Raw genomic sequence first — 21553 nt, 5'->3', positions numbered from 1 at the left:
TCTTATGGTGTTGACCAAATGCTTTGATGCCAGTTCATGTCAATATAGAATCCACAGACTGATCTGAAGAAGTGGAAGACAACATAATTTATTAGAAATTAATAGGGGGATAACCTCTGAGCCTTTATATCTGCCTCCCCCTCTCCCCTCTCTGTCTAAGTGCTTTCATCCCCTTCTGTTGTAATGATGCCAAAATACATGAGCGAATGCCATGAATGTGTCTGGGAAAGAAGGGCCTGATCCCAGGCCCACTCAGCCAAACACAACAAGTAGCAGGTGCAGGAGATGCCAAAAATACCAGGCCATACTTGTTCACTTAAGAGGGCACCTAATATACAGTGTTAGGCTCTGACTGAAAACTAGTAAAAGTCCATATTTGGAACTATGGGCTCACCCTGTGTTAATGTCCATGGGTGAAGTGTATTCAAACAGTGCTGTGCGTCAAAAAAATGTATTGACTCAAAAAACTGTCAAATAAAAAGCTGCCTTTTGCCAACATTGTTGCTGTGTAAGTCTAAGCTGCAGCACTAACTGTAATGAAGCCTAGATGTCTCCTCCTCCATTAAAATGCATTATGTATTAGCAATACAACAAAACTTGGTCTTGATCATTACCAAATAATACCAGCTCTAGAAGGCCTTATTTCATGAGTGATATTGGTGCCTTTTTTTTTACAGCAGCTGGAGTAGTGTTGTAAAAAGGGGATCATTATATTATGATTTATATAGTTAATTGTTTTTGTCAACACATTTTATTGACACCAAATCAATTACCAAACAGTACTTTTTAGTATTCTGTTTATAACTGAATTGCAGGAAAACAGGACGTCTTTGAATACTAAATAACAAATATTCCCAGTGTGAATGTTTTGAACTTAGAACTCATCACTGTACAAACCATTCACACTGTATCACAATCACTCTCAGTCTGTCTCACAAGGCAACTGGAAACTCTGTAAGGTGCTGGCAAATTCATGTGTTAAAGGATTCTGAGTTTTTCTATCCAAGTGCATAGTGTATAAAGCACATGTCTGTGGTAGCTGAACTTTTTCAAGAACCCATGACGCTTCACACCCTCGTTAGTATTGTGGTTTAATTATAGATTGAGCAGACTTTAAGAAGCCAGGGCTGCAGAACAAAAAAGACCACCATTGCCCAGGCAGTAGTCATTACCAGCTGTTTCCCAGATGTTTGGCTGCTCACACACCCTGCAGACCTTGAGGCTAACGTAATCACCCTCCTTAACCATGGCTATGACTATCTTTAGCAGAGTGTGAGTGTGTATGAGACTGAGAGGAGGACGGAGTGAAAGCAATTGACCGAATGAGATGGATGGATGTTTTTGTGTGGCGAGACTCAAGACAGGATGAAGTTCTTCAAACAAGGGAAATAGTTTTTAGTATATAGCTCTTCGTGTGCGTCTTTTGGGATCTGTCTGAGGCCAAAATGTTCCCTCTCTGCTTTTAGACTGTCACACAGCAGCACTAAGGAAAGCTTACAGTTTTCTATCTTCTGACTTTTTGTCTCTGATCTAAACCAGTTCTAAACATCTATGTTTATACTACTAACATTACTAATTGTTCTTTCTGTAATATCATTTATATATTTTTTTTACCTTGGGGTGGTGCTTTTACTTTTCTGCTCTCAGTAACACCAATTCATCCAAATGGGATCAACAACATTTAACACCTGACAGAAAATTTCCTCGCTGTTGTGTAAGACAATGTATCACTCTGAAGTATTCCACTCAACTGAGTGTTTTTTTTTTTTTTCTTCTTTAATTAATTTATTTGTATGGGATTCTTCCCCACCTATGTAATCCACACTGAAAGTAAGTAAATTGTAGGTAATGAAATGCATCACTTGTCTGCTCATTCAGTTAAGACTCCCTACAGCTGTGCGCCTCCAGACCACTTTCAGTAGAACTGTAGCAACTGATACACATCACACATACACATTTCTGCTCTACCATAATATGCTAGTGCACTGTTTGTACTTATTAGCGGTATTGTAGCTGCTATCCCACAGCAATATTCCTAATTGAAATACTGCAATTATGTCTGTCAAACTGTTTTGTTTTTTTACAAGAGCCACTGGCATCTGCTCATGCCTTTGAAGTGTATGATCACAATTTTGTAAAAGTGTGCTTCACTTCAGAATTCATAGCATATATATCTTCAAGTCCTTGTGTGTAGACCTTTCGAGTGTGTTTAAACATGCAGTAGAAACCACCATGTTTTTAGACTTTCATAGTATTACAAGTCTGAACTACATTGGTTACCACCAGTCAGCATTTCCCCTCTTCAGTTGTATTTATTTGTGTTTTACAGAAGCATGAAGTTGGTTCCTTGATCTGCCCCTCTGTCAAAAGAAACATCAATGGTGACAGTTGGTCGAAACGGTGTTTAAATACAAAGTGAAGAATAGGAAGTGTTGCATGACAACAACTAAAGCCCCACCTGAAAGTCAGTAATTGTAGCATCATTAAATGATGATAATTACAGAAGTATTGTCTGCTCCCACAAGTTATTAATAGAAATCAGGTTAAACTAGAACATATTTACATGTATATTCATCTTCTGCATTAACGTAGAAGTCACATGTACGTACACTTGGACCGAAGTCAATTTCTCCTCTGCCCTTACTTTATTTTTAACCAAGGCAGAATTTTTTTTCTTTGCTCTCTGATGTAAGAAGGCAAGGGTTATTGATTACATAACATTTAAAGAATCTGGTTACTGTAATTCCCTGGCCATGTATAACACAATTTTCATATAAATGAGTCCAGTATGAAGAACTGGCCATCTCAGGCTTTACTGGCCCTTCATAAATCAGCAAACTAGCCACTTGTTTTGATGTTTTGTGAAGCAAGATCTTTGTCTAGTATTGTGGTTATGTACAAGCAGTAGAAACTGAGCTGGTTGTGACTCTTACCATTGCATCTTACTCTTGAAATTCATGCGTTGGACACAAAAAGGATCTTTTTTTTTTTTTTTTTCTTTCTTTTACTTCTACTTTACTCTATGCCTTTAGGCATTTTGAACCTCTATGCCTGTGAGTTTATTGGGCTTCTGTTGACAATGAACAACTTATTGCATCATTATCTCTGCATGTGTAAACACACCAGGATCAAGTCCCAGAGATAGGGGATGTCTTTCACTTGGGGCCTTCCGGCTTTATGTCCCATCTCTTTCATCCACAGTTCTTTACTTATCTGAGATGATCAAGTAAACCTAATCATAGTCTCATGAAAAGATGAATGGATGTGTAAATGCTTTCATGTATGTTGTGTGATCAAAGTTCAGATGAAAGATACAAGATGCTGAGAGACACCACTCAAATTTTTCCCACCCCTCCCTCACCCACCTTTGATACTCCACCTAGATTCCCTGCCTTCTGTAATTGCCGTGCTTTTGAGGTATTATAGCTTCACACTCACAATTCCTTTCTGAGCCCACCTGCCCCCTCCTTTGGGACAGAAGTTTTGTCAGGATGTGCGAGTATACAAGTACAGATCAGAGGGGGGCTCCCGGGATTGAAGACCTCTTCCTAACTTTTAACTATGTCACCTCTCTTCCCATTTCGTCCTGTAGCCACTCCCCAGGTGAATGCAAAGCATCTGCATCCAGGGTGGAGCCTCCACCTGGGCTGGGGAGGGAGAGGTGGGGGTGGAAAGGGGGAGAGAGAGAGAGAGAGAGAGAGCGAGCAGCACTAACACACACACACACCTCAGCACTAGGGCCGTAACAACTAGTTGTACACAATGTATAGTTTCTACTGGCCGATATGCAATTATCTTTACAGCCTGGTTCCTACTTCCCTCCCCCCAGTGATTTTTTTGCAGTGAAGCGATGAAAAATGTGTTTTCATACGTGAGAAGTTGCTGTTTTTGTGAATGTCCCATTAACTTTTCTGTCTGTTTTGAGCCAGATCTGGAAATGAATGCAGTTTAAAACTTCTGAGCATTTCCTGTTGAGTTAACAAATTCAGTTTTATCTGAGTTTGCCGCTTCCTGAGTCCTAACTCATACTTGTATGCAGAGTACTTGAGAGAATTATGCTATAATAGCTAAGTAGGTCATTGTAAAGAATGTGTGTCCCACTGTGATCATTTCATCTATGATAGTGCTAGCATGAAGATGATGAAGTTGGTACGATATTTTTGCTACCTCAGTGACTTTTCAACTTAATACGTCAGTGTACAGGTTTTTATCGCTTGAAGAGCATCAGCCCTGGAATTTTATTGATTTTATTTCAATTTATTTATTTATTTTTTTCCCCCAGTTTTTATTTCCTTCATCTCCCAAAATACCAAGTAACCCCAAATGCCAACCAGACTATCACAAGCCTTCAGGAATTAATATGTACATTTCTGCAAATAACCTGTGGGTCTCTCTTAAGAGGGGGTTTGTATAGCACATACATTACATGTTTGAAGAGTATCTAGGGTATAATAAGGGTAAATATTGTTTCTTGAAGGAAGTGATTCTATCTTCACATGTTTATACACATCACTGTGTTTAGAAGTTTTAAATCTTTGTTTGTAAAGAACAATCATACAGTGTAAAGTTCATATTCAGAGCTCACTTCCCTGCCCGTGGGCCAATGTTTGACATATATGTTGACCCTTTTATCAGTCTGCCTCAACAAATATGTGAACAATAATGTTAGCTAAAGACAGATTTGAATATTGTACCACAACTATTACATGATTCATCAAAATGACCACTGTGCCAGTTACCATTACTGTTGTATCATTATCATTATCAATATTCAGATCACTTAAGTATGTTAGGGTTATGAAAAAGATTGACTTGTGTAGTTAAGCATTTTGGTCTGTGCATTAGCAGCTTTGTGACTCTCCAGGGCTGCTGATGGTTATATCAGGCTTCAGTCTTGGCTCCCTCTCCTGTCTCTGGCTGCGGTGGTTCTTTTCTAGTCGAGCTTCATGTTGCTGCTGGCTTTATCCTCTTTCTGACTTGGGGTTTGTCATTGCTGTGGTGATGTGTTGGCCTGCTACCAACAGCGCTGTCACTGCATTATAAAAGTCAAGGGTTACTTCAGTGCGCCTGCCACAAAATCTGAACAGAAACAGCAGCTTAAAGTGAAGCACAACTGAATAGAACAGTGTCAATCCTAAAATTATGGTTTGTGTGTTGAACTCACGCTGAGTTTAGGTGTTTTTGTTAAGTCTTTTTATGCACAGCCACTGCAAAACCATGGCATGTAATCGCTGACAGGGGAGTCTAGATCTAGATCAGGTTTCGTGTCATATTACAGTCTAGAGGCTCAATTTCAGCTGTATCCCTGAAATCATTGTGTGCTTTATTTTGTGTATGTTGTGGAAAAACTCCTCTGCACAATTGTACCCACATGCAAATATAGATGTTACAATTATTTTCACATGTGAGCGCCTCCACAGATTGGAGCATTTGTGGTAAGATGATAAAACATTTGCTTTTGGATATCATCAGTGAAAGCAGCAGTTTAAATCTGCACATAAAGACAATGAGTAGATACAGTACATAATAATAGGCTAACAGTTGTATGTAAGTGCTGTTTTATAACCAAAGTAAATTCAGTCTTCAGAATTAATGAGCAGGCAACTCAACCTGTTCAAAACTGTGCTACTGGAGAATGTCAAGCAGCATCTCCAGTTACTACAAATGTTTTAACTATGACAGTTGTGTTGCAAATACTATCCCTCATATGATGATATTGAGAAGATATAAAAAAAAAAAAAAAAAAACAATTTTACTGTGAAATAACTTAAAGTACTGATAGACCATTTACTGATCTTTGGTTTGTAGTGCAGTGCTCCAAATGTGGTTTGCCAAATTATAGATTTTTCTATGTCAGAAGTTTCAGAAGTTTTTGGGTCCAGACATCGGTTGTGAGCATGGTTGGCAGTTTTTCTGTGACTTTTATAATGTTCATATAACTACTGGAAATATATAGTATTGACCAAAATTTAAAAATGTATTTTAAAATATACTGAGAAGACTCTATCTAGTCTTTGCATTGATTCTCTCTTTATTTGCTCAAAAAGGAATTCAACAATTTTCCGAGCTTTTGATAAAATGTTTTTTTACTTTTTTAAATACATTTTTCTTACACTTTCTTGGGAGATGCTCTTCTTTTCGTCCTCCCTGTCTTATAAAACAATAATTTGAGAGCAAATATACTGATATGTTACTTTTGTGACGGTCTTCTCTTTCTGTTTTCAGACTGCCAAAGGCTACATCCTCCTTTTTGATGTGCTGGGTGGAGGGGATGACAAGTACCTCTATGAGCCTGTCTATCCAAAGTGAGTGCAGCACATATACATTCCTAAACAGATGCTTATTTAAAGTGAGCCAACTAAATTTGTGCCTCAAAGAGCAATTGAACCATCATTATTGTGTTATAATACTTGTGCAAACTGGTGGTTTGCTATATGCAAAAGCTACCTAACAACATGAATGATTTGCTGTTTGAATCCATTACAGCTGAACAGTAGATTCTGGCCTTGTTAGCTTGCTACTGTTATGGTTGCCAGTGACAAATTAAAATGACACTGATGTTAAACATACTCAGGATTAATATATACAAACACTTCAGCTTTAAATCCTATCTTTTGGTTTGCGACAGTTTTCTATGGATGTCTATGTAATTTGCTGTGGTCAGTTAATCATAACAAGTAGTGAAATTTTAAAAGCTAATTGCTAATTCCAAAAGCCACTTGACTGCAGAAGTCTATCCTGAAGGTGTTTATTGGGCTGAGGTCAGAGCTTTGTGCAGGCCATTGAAGTTCTTCCAAACTAAATTAAGAAAATAATTTATTTATTCACCTCTCTTTGTGTAAGGCTGACAAATTAGAAAGCATGCTCTTAACTGTCCGGCATCCATGTTGTATTCCTATGTGTATGGTATCTGTGTTGCTTTGTATTTTCTGTCTTTTTGGTTGTGTGCCTCTCACATTCCTAGAGAGCATACCAGCAAAGGTTGACAAGTCTGGGCCGATCAAGGAAACTTTCTTTCAGCCTTAGTAGTTGCATTTTGGGTGTTCAGCACTTTTACTCCTGTATCAGTAAAGCTAAATTTCTATGTTTGCACAGAGGAAGTCCTCGTGTGAAGGTTACCCCAGGTTTTAAGGAGGAACAATGTGCCCCTGCCTTATCTTTAGAGATGAAGAAGCCTGTGGACCTTGAGGCCCCCATCACCAGGTAGATAATCTGTTATTATCATGTGTCTGATTCATTCGTCCTGTTTAGACTTGCAGTTAATATCCTTATCTGTTGATGTGATCACAAGTGGACTGTGGTCAGTTCACACTTTAAAATGCATCTCTACGTGTCTCGAGTGACCATCTGTGATTAGATCTCACTTTCCCTTTTTATGCAAATAAATATATATATGTGTTGATTTTTTGTTTTTTTTCCATTTTGTGCATGTGTGTGAGAGTGTGACTTGGATCAGAGTAATGATTTGAAAACATGTCCTCTTTTTCTCATAACTGAAGTGCAGCAAGAAACTACGCTCTTTATTCTTAGTTGTATACTGCAGAGAAATATACATGAACCTGCAGCATCAATTATTCAAATCAGCCTCATATAGTTTCTGAACGAATTTTGAGAATTTAGAACTAATTCTCACTTTATATCAGTTTCATCAGTTTAATGGAACTAAGACGCTTATTACACTCAATGACTTATTTCTGTTTTGTCTGGTGCTCCGGTTTTTCTCTCTGTCTCAATTAAAGTCAAAAGAAAACATTAACAAAATCAACTTGTACCTTTCCAATTTTCTCAGAAGGTTTAAAACTGCTTTGAATTGAATAATTTGATCAGAAAAAAATGCCATCATCCTGATTAAAGCATTTCATCACTTTTGCTGTAGAAAAATAGATCAATATCAAGTGTTCTCCCATTCTAACACTGCGCTTTGGTCAAAGACTCTTTATGCACCTTACCATAGAAGTACATGATTTTAAATGATGTTCTCAAAATAGAATAAAATTTAGAAAAAATTAAGCTTGAGTCCCGATAGATAGTCCACTGTCTCTTAATTCCCTCCTCTGTGGTGGTTTCAGTCTTTGCAAGTTTCAGTTCTTGAGTGTCTTTATTCTTGTTTTACACCTACCCTGTTATCTCCTCCACATCTTATAACTTGATGTCTTTGTTCATTGAATGACAGGAGCTGTCATGCTGCCAGTTTTCAGCTCCACTTTCTAGTTCATATTTTTCTTCTTGTTCTTGTATTGTTTGCCCCCTGTTCATCTGTCACATCTCCTTGGCTGTCTGCAGTAGGCAGAGAGAGTAGATTACGGAGTAGTCATCTGAATGAGAGCACTCTGTCAGTAATTCACAGCCACAGCTTGATTGTGCAGGAGATAAGTGGGTGTCTCCTGCTGTGAAACTACTGTCGTTGCCGTTGCCTCCTCCACTTTTCCTGACACCCTTTTTCTCTCTGTATGTCTCTTCTCTGACTCCTACTTTTCTCCTCTAGGTTCTCCTATTGTGTCATCTACAGTCTTTGACCTCATACTTTTTGAAAGACAATGAAGCACTTATACACACACACACACACACACACACACACACACACACACACACACAATCACAGTTTGTTCTGTTTTGAAGACAGTAAGACTTGGCATGGTCAGCTATTAAGCCCCATCACAACTGACCAGTAAAACCTTCAGGCTTTGCTCAGAGGGCACAGCTGGGGGATGACTAGTCTACTGTTTTCTAACACTCTGCTGTTTGTTATCCTCCTCCCACTTGTCCTACATAACGCCCTTGCTTTTTAAAAATAGCTTTCTCTACTTATTCCGCAATTCTTATTCCTTTTCTTCCAGTCAATATTTACATTTCCGTGTTTTTTTGTTCATCCCCTCAGTTTGCAGTCCCTCCAGGAGGATTTGCTGGTCTGCACAGCAGACGGTTACCTCCATGTGCTGCACTGGGATGGGATAGGCAGCAATGGACGCAAGGCCATCTGCCTCACTACAATCCCCTTCTCACTGGACCTGCAGTCAGCTCGAGGTTAGACATGTGAATGCAGACAAAAACTGTAGAAGACACAAGAACTGATTCAAGTCTACTACAACTGACTTATTTTTGTTAAGAAATAAATTATGACCAATTTGAATGTTGATGAACTGCTTTACTGTTGTTTTATCATCTCATCACTAAATGCAGTTTTTGGTTAGGTCTAGTTGTTGCATTGAATGCATCAGAATTTGTATGTGTGTGTAGGTGGTCCTTCTCTGGACCTGGAGGGAGTCTATATCCATTGCATGGAATACTGTGTGACCCTTGATGGATTCGCTGTGGTTCTGAGTGATGGACGTCTGGGTTTTATCACACCGCTCAGTAGCACCATCACTGCAGATGTAAGAACTCTCACTCACTGTGGATGTTAGAAATGGACAGTTTCCAGAAGGAAAAATATTTTTTTTATTGATAAGCTCATAAATGTCTTGGCTTATGTTTTTAATTATGTAAATCGACACGACACAACATAAGATCTCAAAGATGTTTTTTAATCACAGAAATCATTGGTGCAATAACATTTTCTTGTTTTTTGTAATAACCCTAACACAGGTACAGTACAGGCCAAAACTTTGGACGCACCTTCTCATTCAAATGAATAGGAAAATGTGTCCAAACTTTTGGCCTGCACTGTATATGTTTCTGCTAAGAAACTGAATGTTCTGATGTGGAACTATTATGTAGCCATATTCAAGAATATTGTGTGGGGAAAATGTAATTCATTTGGAGTATCACTTGATTGAGTGCAAGTTTTAAGAGCAGTAAGAGACTGTTTCAGTTAAGTTTGAGTCGATGACCACAGCACTAATTTCCTCAGGGAACTTGTGTATATAACCATTTTCAAAGAAATAATATCCTTACTGGCAATGAAAATTGTTCAAGTCAATAGCTTCTCATGTAGACAAGTTAGTTATTCATATTTTAAGACTATTCCATACCAGACCTGGAGCTAATACTTTATCTTGGCATGATTTGAGTAGTAATGACTGTATCTGTAGGACAAGTTATTCTAATATTTTGTCTCAAAATATTTTCTTGATATTGGAAAGTGGGTATTGAGCTTACCATGAAGATATGTGTGTCTGGATATTAATAATAAATTGACCAAGCTGTTTGCTGATAGTTTCCTTTAGACATAGTGTAGAATATTAAAACACAACTGATATGTTTAGTGGAGACTCTAGTTAGGAAACTTCCGATCTCCAGCTTGTATATATACACAATTAGCTACTTTAAATTCATAAACATTGTGTGTGTACAGCCACTGCAGGGCGTGTGGGCTGCAGATGTCACTGATGGGACTTGTGTGGCTGTCAACAACAAGTACAGACTGATGGCCTTTGGCTGCGCCAGGTATGTGTCTGGATAACTGTCTGTCTGCATCTTTACAATATAGTGTTGGGAAGTAAACATGGGTGTGTTTGTTTGCATATGTGTGTTGGAGAGATTAATTATTGTCCATGTGGTCTGTGTCCACTGTGAGAATCTGTCAGTTTGTGTATGCAGAGGCTACCTAGTGTGTGCTTGTCAGAAACTCCACATGGATTGTTGCATCTGCCAACTTGGCAGGAAGTCCTCTTCCTCACAGCTCCACACTTACTTTCCTCGTCTTTTTCATTTTTGTTGTTTTTTACTTTGTTAAAACAACATGAACATAGACCTTTTTAAAATTTCACATCCAAATATAAAGGCGAGTCACTCTCATTCAGATTGATGTGATTTCAAACACTGAGGTGGATGAGTTAATTTAACTAGCACATATGTTGGCAGCAGCTGTAGGAAGTAGATATAAGCCTCTGCAAGTCACACATACAGTAGTGCAAATGCATGCTGCAAGCTTGTTGTTAGTATAGAGGTATGTGCATGCATGCATGTCCAAATAAATGTCCTGGAAATACTGGATGTGGTTCAAACCACAGAAGTGTAACTTGGAGGTATTGGGTCAAATTACAGTCGTGCTGTAGTTGACAAGGTGTGCCTGCTCTCATTACAGTGGCTCAGTGCTGGTGTACATGATAGACACAACAACGGGATCCATGCAGCTTTCCCACAAACTGGAGCTGACCCCAAAACATTACCCAGGTATCACCCATATGTCTCCCACCTCTCTTTGTCTGTCTCACGATGTCACTCCTCCTACACAAATTCCTCTGTGAGATAACTTGCATTCCTTCAGCTGGGTTCCTCATGGGCATCCAGGTTAGTTGACAAAGCCATAGCTCCACCTAGTGGTTTGAGCTGACACAGGCCCATCACCAAGTCTCCCAGGCACTCTGAACAAAAGCTCCGGTTTACATTTTTTCTTGCCTACTATAGGCAGTAAAGTTGTGTATATATATATATATATATATATATATATATATATATAGTGTTCTCCATCAGTGCTTAAGAAGCTTAAGAAGCTTTCTCTACCAGGGATGATCTCCGTCTGTTTTATTACCCGTCATTTCTTTGTCTGTGTGATTTAAATTATGTTTTATTTGAAAGTCATGCTCTAGTATGAGAGAGGAATAATGTTCTAAAATGTAATCGATTTGATGTTATTCAAAGTTTTTTTTTCTGATAACATAGTAATGAAACATTAATGAAATCAGCTGTTCATTGAAAACTAAATTCATTATTGTTATTACTAAATTGTAGTAAAAAAAGTATTTAATTTATTTCTGTAGTGCAACAATAGTGGAGTTGTTCTGACTTTTCTGAACTCTTTATCTACTCAGACATCTATAACAAGACAGGCCCAGTCAAGTTCATCTGTTGGTCACCTGACTACAGCGTTGCCATGGTTACATGGGAGTGTGGCGGGTTATCGCTGTGGAGTGTTTTTGGAGCTCACCTCATCTGCACTCTCGGAGAGGACTTTGCGTGGGTGGACATACACACACATTTGTAATTAATGCAATTCTGCCCTTTTTCCGGTTTAAAATTCTGTTATTTGTGTCCCTCCCTCAGGTATCGCTCTGATGGCACCAAGAAGGACCCCATTAAAATCAGCTCTATGGTTAGTGGAACTTTAATACTGTCCAACTGTCTGTGTATGAATACGAGAAATGAAAATAAAACATATCCAAATCAAAATCCTAAATAATAACCGCATTGGGTATTGGGTATGTTTTGTCGCTAAAATTAATTCCCCACTCGACTCTCTTATTAATTAAAGTAAATGGCTGTTCATTGAAATAGAACAAATAACACAGCCTGAGTAACATTAATTAATTGCATCCACTCAAATTAGAATAATGAGTTTTTCATCGTTACATGTTTTGCATATGAAAATATTTTTTAGGTTAAAGGTTTCTCTGTTACTTTTCTTGCCATTGCTCAAACTGAAATTTAAACGACATCCTTTCCAGAGCTGGGGAGCAGAGGGGTACCACCTATGGGTGCTCCCTTATAAACAAGACAGGAAGAGGCAGGAAGAGCAGCAGGAGGTAGAAATGGTGGAGCCTCCTCACTCCTGTTTGCAGGCTGGGATTTTGCAGTTCCACTTCATAAAGAGTGCCCTCACAGTCAATCCCTGCACGGTTAGGGGAACCATTCTCACACACACACACACACAGAGTAATAAACACGCATGCAGACATACTAAACATTCATGCTCTATTTGCTGCTCTCTCAACTGTGCAGAGTAACCAGGAGCAGGTGTTACTTCATGGTGAAGACCGCCTCTACCTGACCTGTGGCGACCCCACGCAGGTCCACAGCACCTCTGACTCGCACCCGCACACACACCTACACCCACACCCTCATGATGGCAGTCCACTGCACCACCCTCCCAACCCCGATTCCTCTCTCTCTCAGGGACTCAGCACTTTACTGGGACACAGGCACTGGCACGTGGTCCAGGTGAGAATGCAGTGTTGACGAATCTAATATATTGTGTGGGGGGCCTTGGCCCTTGTTTGGCTTGACTCACATTTTGCTTAACGTTTTTTGTTTCCCTCTAGATTCACAGCACATACCTAGAGAGCAACTGGCCTATACGGGTAAGTTTGGGAATGTGTTTTTGATATGGCTCATACACCAGCTCAGGTGTCAGGAGAGTTGTTGTGGTAAACATGATAAATCATCAAAATCCTTTCCCATCAACACTGACCTTCTCAAATTTCTGGCTTTGAATTTGATGTGTGTAAAACACAAACAGGTTAAACCAAACATTAATTAACAGTTATCTCTCTCAGGCCACATGTGTACTCAGTCTTTACAAGCAGTAAAATTTGTGCGTTTACAGTAGCAATAATGTTTACTCAGTAAGCCAATTATGCTGCAAGCACAAGTGTGTGCCAATAAGCAGAATTATCAATTTGATTTGATATATTTTTAAATAGTGTATTTGATCTGGAGAAAAAGATGCAGTTAAAACGGAGTTAAATGTTCCTTTTACTCTTGGAGAAATTGGAAAATTGGATGCTGCCGTGAACATATAAAGCCCAATTTACATGATTTAAAGCAATACACTTCTTTACTCATCACACTTTGTAACACTTGGAAGTCACATTGTCTCCTTTCTGTGTGTGTGTCTCCACAGTTTTCAGCCATAGACACAACAGGCCAATGCATGGCTGTAGCAGGGAGGCGGGGCTTTGCACACTACTCCTTATTCACAAGGAAATGGAAGCTGTTTGGAAATATCACTCAGGTTTGTGATGCTGAATAAAAATTAACTGTGAGTGGCATGAGGACAGTTTTCAGTGAAGAACTGGTCACCGGAAAGACACCAGTTCTTGGTGTTCAGTGAACATGTCAGTAAATATCTCCACTATTTCTGTAGCACACGTCATTTGTAACCCAATATAAAATAATACATGTAGAGATGTAATTAAAAAAAATATTTCCAGGTGTGGGTTTTTTGTGTCCAGTTGAACAATGTGTTCGTATTGTTGTGTAGGAGCAGAACATGATGGTGACTGGAGGTCTGGCTTGGTGGAATGACTTTGTGGTGGTGGCCTGCTACAATTTTACAGACCAGCAAGAGCAGGTGAGCCTGAAACAGCACTTGCTGTCTGTCTTTGTTTATCACACATCTTTCAATTTGCTACTTTCTATTTGTGATTGAGTCGTATTTCAGTCTGATTTTCATGTCTCTCTATGTTGACTTTAGTTGAGACTGTATCAACGCTCATCCAACCTGGACAATGCTTTTGCATCAGTCACTAAGCTGCATGCTGACACTCTGCTGCTCAATGTCTTTAGAGACATGGTCATCCTGTTTAGAGCTGACTGCTCTATCTGCCTTTATAGCATTGAGAAGAGGAATGACAGGTGGGCCTTTTTGATCTACAGTCTTAATTCCAAAACTTCCATCTTTAAGTATGTCTGATATTCATTCAAGTTCTTCACAACTGTGATGTCAAACTTACTCAAAACAAATGCTCATACTGCTCAGAGCTGATTGGATTTTTTTCCCGCACATTCAACATATTTTCTTTCATTCACACACTCCACGGCCAGCAGTGAAAATATTATTAGTAATAGTGTTACCAGCTGCATTTTCCCTTGGGAAAAGCTTCTTATTGAAGCCACTGCCTTAAAATCCATCACACGGCAGAGGTGGGCGACAGCTTTACATCTGAGATTTGTTAACCCTAACCCTGGCCAACGAGACACAGTTCTTTGTCTATACCATAATTTTATTAAGAGTTTAGCTTGGTTCAATATTTGTACTCACCTTTTATTCTATTTCAATTACTTTCCAGTCAGGTGCATCAAGCATATTGAACCAGGAAACCAACCTAAATAAAGAGATTCACCTTTGAATGCATTGACTTAGACAAAGATTTAAAGCACCTTGTGAATAAAATAGGGTTAGGGTTACAAATCGATGTTTTCATGTCGACTTGATTGATTTATGTCTTTTATCATAAATGATTCTGACAACTGCTGTGTGCACTCATATTTGTTCTCCCAGTCCAAACCCTTCAGCCATTGTAGAGTTGCTGCAGGAGGTGTCGATGTCTCGCTACATTCCTCACCCCGCCCTTGTGGTCTCAGTCACACTCACATCTGTGCGCACTGAGACTGGCATCACGTTGAAAGCCCCGCAGCAGGTAACACAAGAGGAGCAGTTACATACATAAAACACACACACAAACAAAAAGTCTCTATAGATTGAATATTGAATGTCCATTCAGGTTTTATGTGTGTGTACTTTTCAGGCCTGCATGGCTGAAAGCATCATGTTGAATCTGGCCGGCCAGTTGATCATGCTGCAGAGGGACCGTTCAGGCCCACAGGTACGAGAGAAGGAGACACCTGCTAATAACAAGAAGCTGGTGAGTTAAAACATTTTAACACCACAACAGCTTTTACATATTCAGAAACTGCATGTCAGAACATTAATATTCTGTAGTTCTCGTGTATAATTTCTCCCCTCACGTTTTCATTAAACAGCAGCATATTAAATAAATCTGATTACACGTTTTTAATGATAATCATTTTCTTTTTCCCCCAGCTACCATTTTGTCCTCCTGTCGTGTTGGCCCAGTGTGTAGAGAATGTGTGGACCACCTGTCGCTCCAACAGGAAGAAGCGCCACCTGCTGGAGGCCCTGTGGTTGTCATGTGGTGAAGCTGGCATGAAAGTCTGGCTGCCACTGTTCCCCCGAGACCATCGCAAGCCCCACTCCTTCCTCTCCAGACGCATCATGCTGCCCTTCCACATCAACATCTACCCGCTGGCTGTGCTGTTTGAAGATGCCCTGGTACTCGGGGCAACCAATGAGACTGTGCTCTATGATGGGCTTCAGGGGTCATCAGAGCCACTGGAGGCACTGTTTCCCTACTGCACCGTAGAGAGGACCTCCCAGATCTACCTCCACCACATCCTCAGGCAGCTGCTGGTTCGCAACCTGGGTGAGCAGGTATGATGAACCAGCTTACTAACTGAGCACTGTTGAACCAAAAAAGTACAGCTCGTTTACAGTCTGCAGATAACCCGAGCCCTGTTTTTTTCACTCTTCCCACAGGCTTTGATGCTTGCTCAGTCATGTGCCTCCCTCCCCTACTTCCCCCATGTCATGGAGCTGATGGTGCATGTGGTTCTGGAAGAAGAGGCGACATCACGGGAGCCTATCCCCGACCCTCTGCTGCCCACTGTGGCCAAATTCATCACAGAGTTCCCTCTCTTCCTTCAAACCATTGTCCACTGCGCCAGGAAGACAGAGTATGCCCTGTGGAACTACCTGTTTGCTGCTGTGGGAAACCCCAAAGATCTGTTCGAGGAATGTCTCATGGCTCAAGACCTGGACACAGCAGCCTCTTATCTGATTATACTACAGGTACATGCTTTTCTCAATACGATTCTCAAGCATTTCCAGGTAAGGACAGAAATTTGAAAAAGTTTTATTTCACCATCTCCATCCTTCTGTCTCCTCCTCTGTTCCCTCCCCATAAAGAACATGGAGGTTCCAGCAGTGAGCAGACAGCACGCCACTCTTCTCTTCAACACGGCGTTGGAACAGGGGAAGTGGGACCTCTGTCGGCACATGATCCGATTCCTCAAGGCCATTGGCTCAGGGGAGATGGAGACTCCACCCCCAACACCAACAACTCAGGTGAGAAAGTTAAACCCATCTCAAGGCTTTTTTTTTTTTTGGTTTTGACCCTGGCCACAGAAATAACACAAGTGGAATTTTTCACTAAATGTCCAGAGCTGCCATCTCAGGAAAGTGAGTTCCTGTTCATTTGCAGACAAAAAAATACCTATTTCTTTATGCCTCCTTTTGTTAAAAAACATAATATGACTAGTGTGTTTGAACATTTAATAACAATTTATCACAAACATGCGACTCATGAAAATGCAGCACATTTGACTTTTTATTATAAAAATGGTAAAAATCAAACAAAGTCTGTGTATTTCTATCAGGAACCCAGCTCAACTGGAGGGTTTGAGTTCTTCAGAAATCGCAGCATAAGTTTGTCTCAGTCAGCAGATTCCATCACAACAGGGAAGTTCAACCTGCAGAAGACCTTCAGTATGCCCACCGGATCCTCTGCTAAAGTGTATGAACGCACACGCTCACATAATGGGGATTGTGAGTTATGACATTTCACTTTTCATCTGATTGTTTTCATGTTTTCTTGTCTCCGTCTCTCCTTCCCCATGTGTTTCCATTCCACACAGTCGGGATGTGGAGTGTGCAGAGAACATGTATATCGATATGATGCTCTGGCGCCACGCCCGCCATCTTCTGGAGCAGGTGCGCCTCCGTGACTTAGGATGCTTCTCGGCGCAGCTGGGCTTTGAACTCATTGGCTGGTTGTGTCGCGAGCGAAATCGTGTGGCCCACATTGATGATTTCGTTTCGGCGCTGAAGAAGCTCCATAAGGATTTTCTTTGGCCATTCCCTGTTATTCCTGTGGGAAGCTTCAACTCGCCGCTGAAGAACGGACGGTGTCGCACAGGTGAGTCACAGGATACGCATAGCATAGCAGCCTTCTAGGAAACTACTGAAAGCACGTTGAACCTTGAAGTTAAGCCTATTAACTGCCTGATCGTCTTAATTTATTCACAAGCTCTCAAGGATCCTCAGAAAGACTCACTTGTTCTAAATACTACTATTTATACCAATAAGGACGTCAAGAACAATAATATGAAATTATTTCTGAAGTAGTTCAAACATTAAATAAATTTTGAGTTCCATTTTATCGCACTTTGGACTCAATGCAAGTGTTTCGTGCTGCTTTTTCTCTCTCTAAGTGCTGAGCACTCGGCTGTTGAAGTCACAGTCGGCTGACAGCCTGTTGAACAGTGACATGGACACAGCACCCCCCCAGACAGGGCCTACCAACCAAACCTGGCTGGACAGGCTTGGGCAAAGGGCCAAAGAAATGGACACAGCATCGTCTGCTCACTCCAACCAGCACTCGCCACAGACACACGATGCCTTCCTGTCATTGCTCACCAGCAAAGGTAACACAACCCAAAAACCCGAACCAGTAGACCCTCCCAGATGAAAGACTCTCTCTTCTATCTGCAAGGTTCACTCACAGTTCTGTGTCTGCTATTTTATTGAGTGAATTATTCATCAGCTTTTCTTCGCCTTCTTGCCCTCTAGTGGAGGAGTACAGCATCGGCTCAGCCACAGACCTGACAGAGACCAGCTCAGTGGTAGATGGTGATTGGACGATGGTGGATGAGAACTCGTCCACCCTGAGCCTGAGCCAGGCCGAGCTGGAGCACATCTCCATGGAGCTGGCCAACAAAGGCCCGCACAAGTCGCAGGTCCAGCTCAGGTGAGCTCACCCTCTGCTGAGTTATTTGATTTAATTCAGGCAGGTATTTGATGGCTGGGCCTCTCTGCGTCCATCAGGTACCTCCTCCACGTCTTCATGGAGGCAGGCTGTCTGGAGTGGTGCATAGTGATTGGTTTGATCTTGCGGGACGCGAACGTGATCAAGCAGGTGATCGCCTTCTTGGACAGTCCAGAAGTTCCACCAGAAACTGTGCAGAGTGTCCAAAATGGTTTATTGGCTGTTGACACATGGGCTTCCTCTGACTGGTGGGTATAACAAGGCCTGTCTAGATGGATATTTGCTGCTTCAGTTTCTTTCTTTCTATTATTCTATTTGGACTGTTTCTACATTGTGCTTATTATAATAAAAAGGAAATGTGATGCTAAAGTCATGTCACAGTAACTCTTTGTCTTCACTTGCTCATCTTTTTTCAGCCTGGGATACAAACCATTTCTCAACCTGATCCAGCCGCAGCTGCAGCAGCTGCTGGACTCTTCCAGTGAGCAGGTCCAGCCAGAGGCTTTCCAGCCTGCCAGCCAGAGCTCCAAACTGGGTGTCGCCGAAGGGCTGGGAGGTGCCGCAGTGCCCCGCCCTGAGGACAGCAGAGGGGTAGCAGCTCCCCTGGGCCTGGGCCTGCCCTCCATCGAGCCTGCAGGAGGTTTTCCTCGTCCACCCTCTGAGGACTGTCCTCCCGAGCAGACAGAGGAGCAGGGAGAGGAGGAGGGAACCTACGACTGCACCTTGTCCTGAAGCCAGGGGCCTCCTCTGGACTCTAACCTGTGAACTTTGGCCACTGGAGAGAAAGCGAGGAGGAGCTACAGCGGCTGACTGGAAATAGACTTTATTTTTGAGGGTGTGTGTGTAACTGTGTGACTGTGTGAGCGTGTGTGATTGTTTGCACAGGTAGTACCTCCCCTGCAGGTCCTTACAGTCAGTATTATTCACTCTTAGGATTTGCCCTTTGTGTTGACCGGAGCCCCCTGTGGATACCGAGCTAGCAAGAGAGCAACATACAGCCCAACCAGCAGAAGCACACGGCAGCACAATCTGACAGTGTTCAGTCCGACAGCTGCTGATAGAATGAGGTTACCTGTGTCAGATTGTTGAGCCGCACAGCAGCACAGGAAGGCATCAGTGCTTTCTGTGTCACTTTTTCCCTCACTGTCCAGATGGGAAAAAAAGAAGCTCCATCCTATTCCTTAACGCAAACACAAAAACAACCTGAATGTATTCGATCACGTTACCGAGCTACAAAGCATCATGTCAAACAAAAGTTAGTCCTGAACCATTTACAAGATTCAGTCACACGTGTCTGAGCGTACAGTGAGTGTTCAGTTGTGTTTGTGTGCTCAAGAGGTGTTTCATACTCTCATACCTCATGCGATTTGAAAATATTTTGTGATACTCTTTTCAATAATGTAAAAGTGTATAAGATAGCATTATTTTTCTATCACTTACACTTCGTCCCTCCTGAGTCTCCCCATTTTAAAGAAAGTGAGCGCTGACTAGTTCCTGACCACTAATCACTACCCCTTCATGTATTCTCCACTGACCACCAGCCCCGACATGCTGAAGTCCAGGTCCACAAGTCTCACAAAGAGTGAGTCTGAGCTAGATCAGCATCTGCTCTTCTCCATGTGGTCCAGGTTTTAGATAACAAGCGAAGCAGATCAGTATTTATTGCATGAACAGAGTCACAGTTGTGGAGGAAAAAACATGTGCTATAAAAACCAAATCATAAGATACGTTATCCAGCTTTTAACACACACAGTCTGAGTCCATCTGAGACATTTGTTGTTTCTTTTTGAGGCAGGTCAAGAGTCTTGTGTTTTTTCAAATCCTCACTCTTGGTAGGTTTCATCCCATTTGATTCCCTCATCAGTTGTGTTATCACTGATCCATTTACCACTCTGAAAGAAGGGGATGAAACCGATGTTGTCGTCACCGTGGTTGTGGTTGTGTAATGGAAAAGCTGTCGTGTAACGTAACCTTCATCACCTGATAAAGACTTAACATTTCGTGCAGTCCAGCATACATATCAAACCCCTGAACGGCTTGAGACAATGATGACCCATTTCTCTGCATGCGTTTTGGTGCCTCCTTTTGTATTTCTAAATGTGTGTACCACATCCATTTGATAATGTGTCGACATGTTTGGTGACTCTCGTCACATGGAATTGGTTTTATTGTGTTAGTCATCATTATTGTTATTATTTATTGGCATTGTAGCTGAACGATCATTGCTGACTTGAGGCGTGCTTGGTTTGTTTTTGACTGATAAGTCATCTTTCCCCCTTTAGTTAATCAGAAAGTGCATTGGCTCGAGCATGACTGCACTATAGGTTTATTTCCAGATATGCCAGTATTATATTGTGCAATGTATTGAAATGTTACTCAGCTTTATTTTTTAAGTTCACTATTTCTTTTCTCCCCATCTTTTTGCTTTTACTTTTTCCACAATAGACCAAATCATATTTTAGAGATCCTTTTTTTTTTTTTGTGCTCTCTTGTTAGCGTGTACAAGATGAATTGGGCGTGATGTCTGTTAAAATTTAGATTCTTTAACAGTTTGTGTTTTAATGAATTGCCTGTATCAACAGAAAACTCTTTCACAAAAGGGCAGAATGACTTTGCGGCTGAGTGCTGCTGTCAGCGATGTACTGTTGTCACTCGATGTAAATGCAGCCATCTCCTCTGACCAAGCATACAGCCACACTACGCTGCTCCGCTGTAAGCTTTACTTGAACACGGTAACTTGATGAACCAAAGACTTTTACGTCCAGAGGCCTTGTGTTTTAAGAGATTGAGTCATTATGCAGAGGGAAAACACACACGCACACACTACCCCTCCCTCTCATTAAAAACCTAACCATCAACGCTCAAACTAATGCTGACAGCATATAAGACAATTTCCTACGGAAATGAATATTGCAGATATTTTACGGTTTCCTTCTCCGCAGATGAGGAGCGTTCAGTCAGGTGTCTCTCGTGGTACTTGGGTGTCACGTTCACCCAGAGGTGGACAGCGCTCCCTCCCTCCTCTGTACAGTTTAAAGTATTGCCTGCTTCCTGACTTGGAGTAGTGTTATTCCTGAGACAGAGCAGCAGACATCCTCAATGCAGTGTAAAGATACTCTCTTGTACATTTGCCTTTTCTACTCATGTTTGATTTTCTACTTCATTTTGTTTTCCTTGTACATAAAGACCAATAAATTATTTTTAAAAATGCTTTGTGTTGTTCTTTTACACTTTCTAACCTATGCTGTAAACAGAAGGCAATGCAAACA

General features: G+C 41.1%; 1 protein-coding gene across 3 annotated transcripts in view; it reads left to right on the top strand.

The window, feature by feature from the left end:
* The window catches only part of ric1 (RIC1 homolog, RAB6A GEF complex partner 1), a 29200-nt gene extending 7715 nt beyond the window's left edge, over window positions 1–21485 (top strand). The window contains exons 3-27 of one of the 3 annotated variants that reach the window (XM_029516418.1): window positions 6226–6305; window positions 7096–7203; window positions 8879–9024; window positions 9238–9374; window positions 10295–10386; window positions 11027–11115; window positions 11754–11898; window positions 11986–12034; window positions 12387–12557; window positions 12661–12879; window positions 12981–13019; window positions 13562–13672; window positions 13922–14011; window positions 14135–14295; window positions 14942–15080; window positions 15189–15305; window positions 15485–15892; window positions 15998–16309; window positions 16427–16585; window positions 16897–17033; window positions 17155–17435; window positions 17731–17943; window positions 18089–18266; window positions 18344–18532; window positions 18701–21485. In XM_029516418.1, coding sequence (XP_029372278.1) covers window positions 6226–6305; window positions 7096–7203; window positions 8879–9024; window positions 9238–9374; window positions 10295–10386; window positions 11027–11115; window positions 11754–11898; window positions 11986–12034; window positions 12387–12557; window positions 12661–12879; window positions 12981–13019; window positions 13562–13672; window positions 13922–14011; window positions 14135–14295; window positions 14942–15080; window positions 15189–15305; window positions 15485–15892; window positions 15998–16309; window positions 16427–16585; window positions 16897–17033; window positions 17155–17435; window positions 17731–17943; window positions 18089–18266; window positions 18344–18532; window positions 18701–19016 — 4086 coding nt within the window. In that variant the 3' untranslated portion in view covers window positions 19017–21485. Of the gene's footprint in view, window positions 1–6225; window positions 6306–7095; window positions 7204–8878; window positions 9025–9237; window positions 9375–10294; window positions 10387–11026; window positions 11116–11753; window positions 11899–11985; window positions 12035–12386; window positions 12558–12660; window positions 12880–12980; window positions 13020–13561; window positions 13673–13921; window positions 14012–14134; window positions 14296–14941; window positions 15081–15188; window positions 15306–15484; window positions 15893–15997; window positions 16310–16426; window positions 16586–16896; window positions 17036–17150; window positions 17440–17730; window positions 17944–18088; window positions 18267–18343; window positions 18533–18700 lie in introns of all 3 variants that reach the window. The other 2 variants (XM_029516420.1, XM_029516421.1) reach the window with 2 other exon arrangements.
* Window positions 21486–21553: the final 68 nt, after the last annotated feature.

The sequence above is a fragment of the Echeneis naucrates genome, chromosome 12, assembly GCF_900963305.1.
Source record: "Echeneis naucrates chromosome 12, fEcheNa1.1, whole genome shotgun sequence".
Classification (NCBI taxonomy): domain Eukaryota; kingdom Metazoa; phylum Chordata; class Actinopteri; order Carangiformes; family Echeneidae; genus Echeneis; species Echeneis naucrates.
This window is presented reverse-complemented; position numbering and strand designations above follow the sequence as displayed.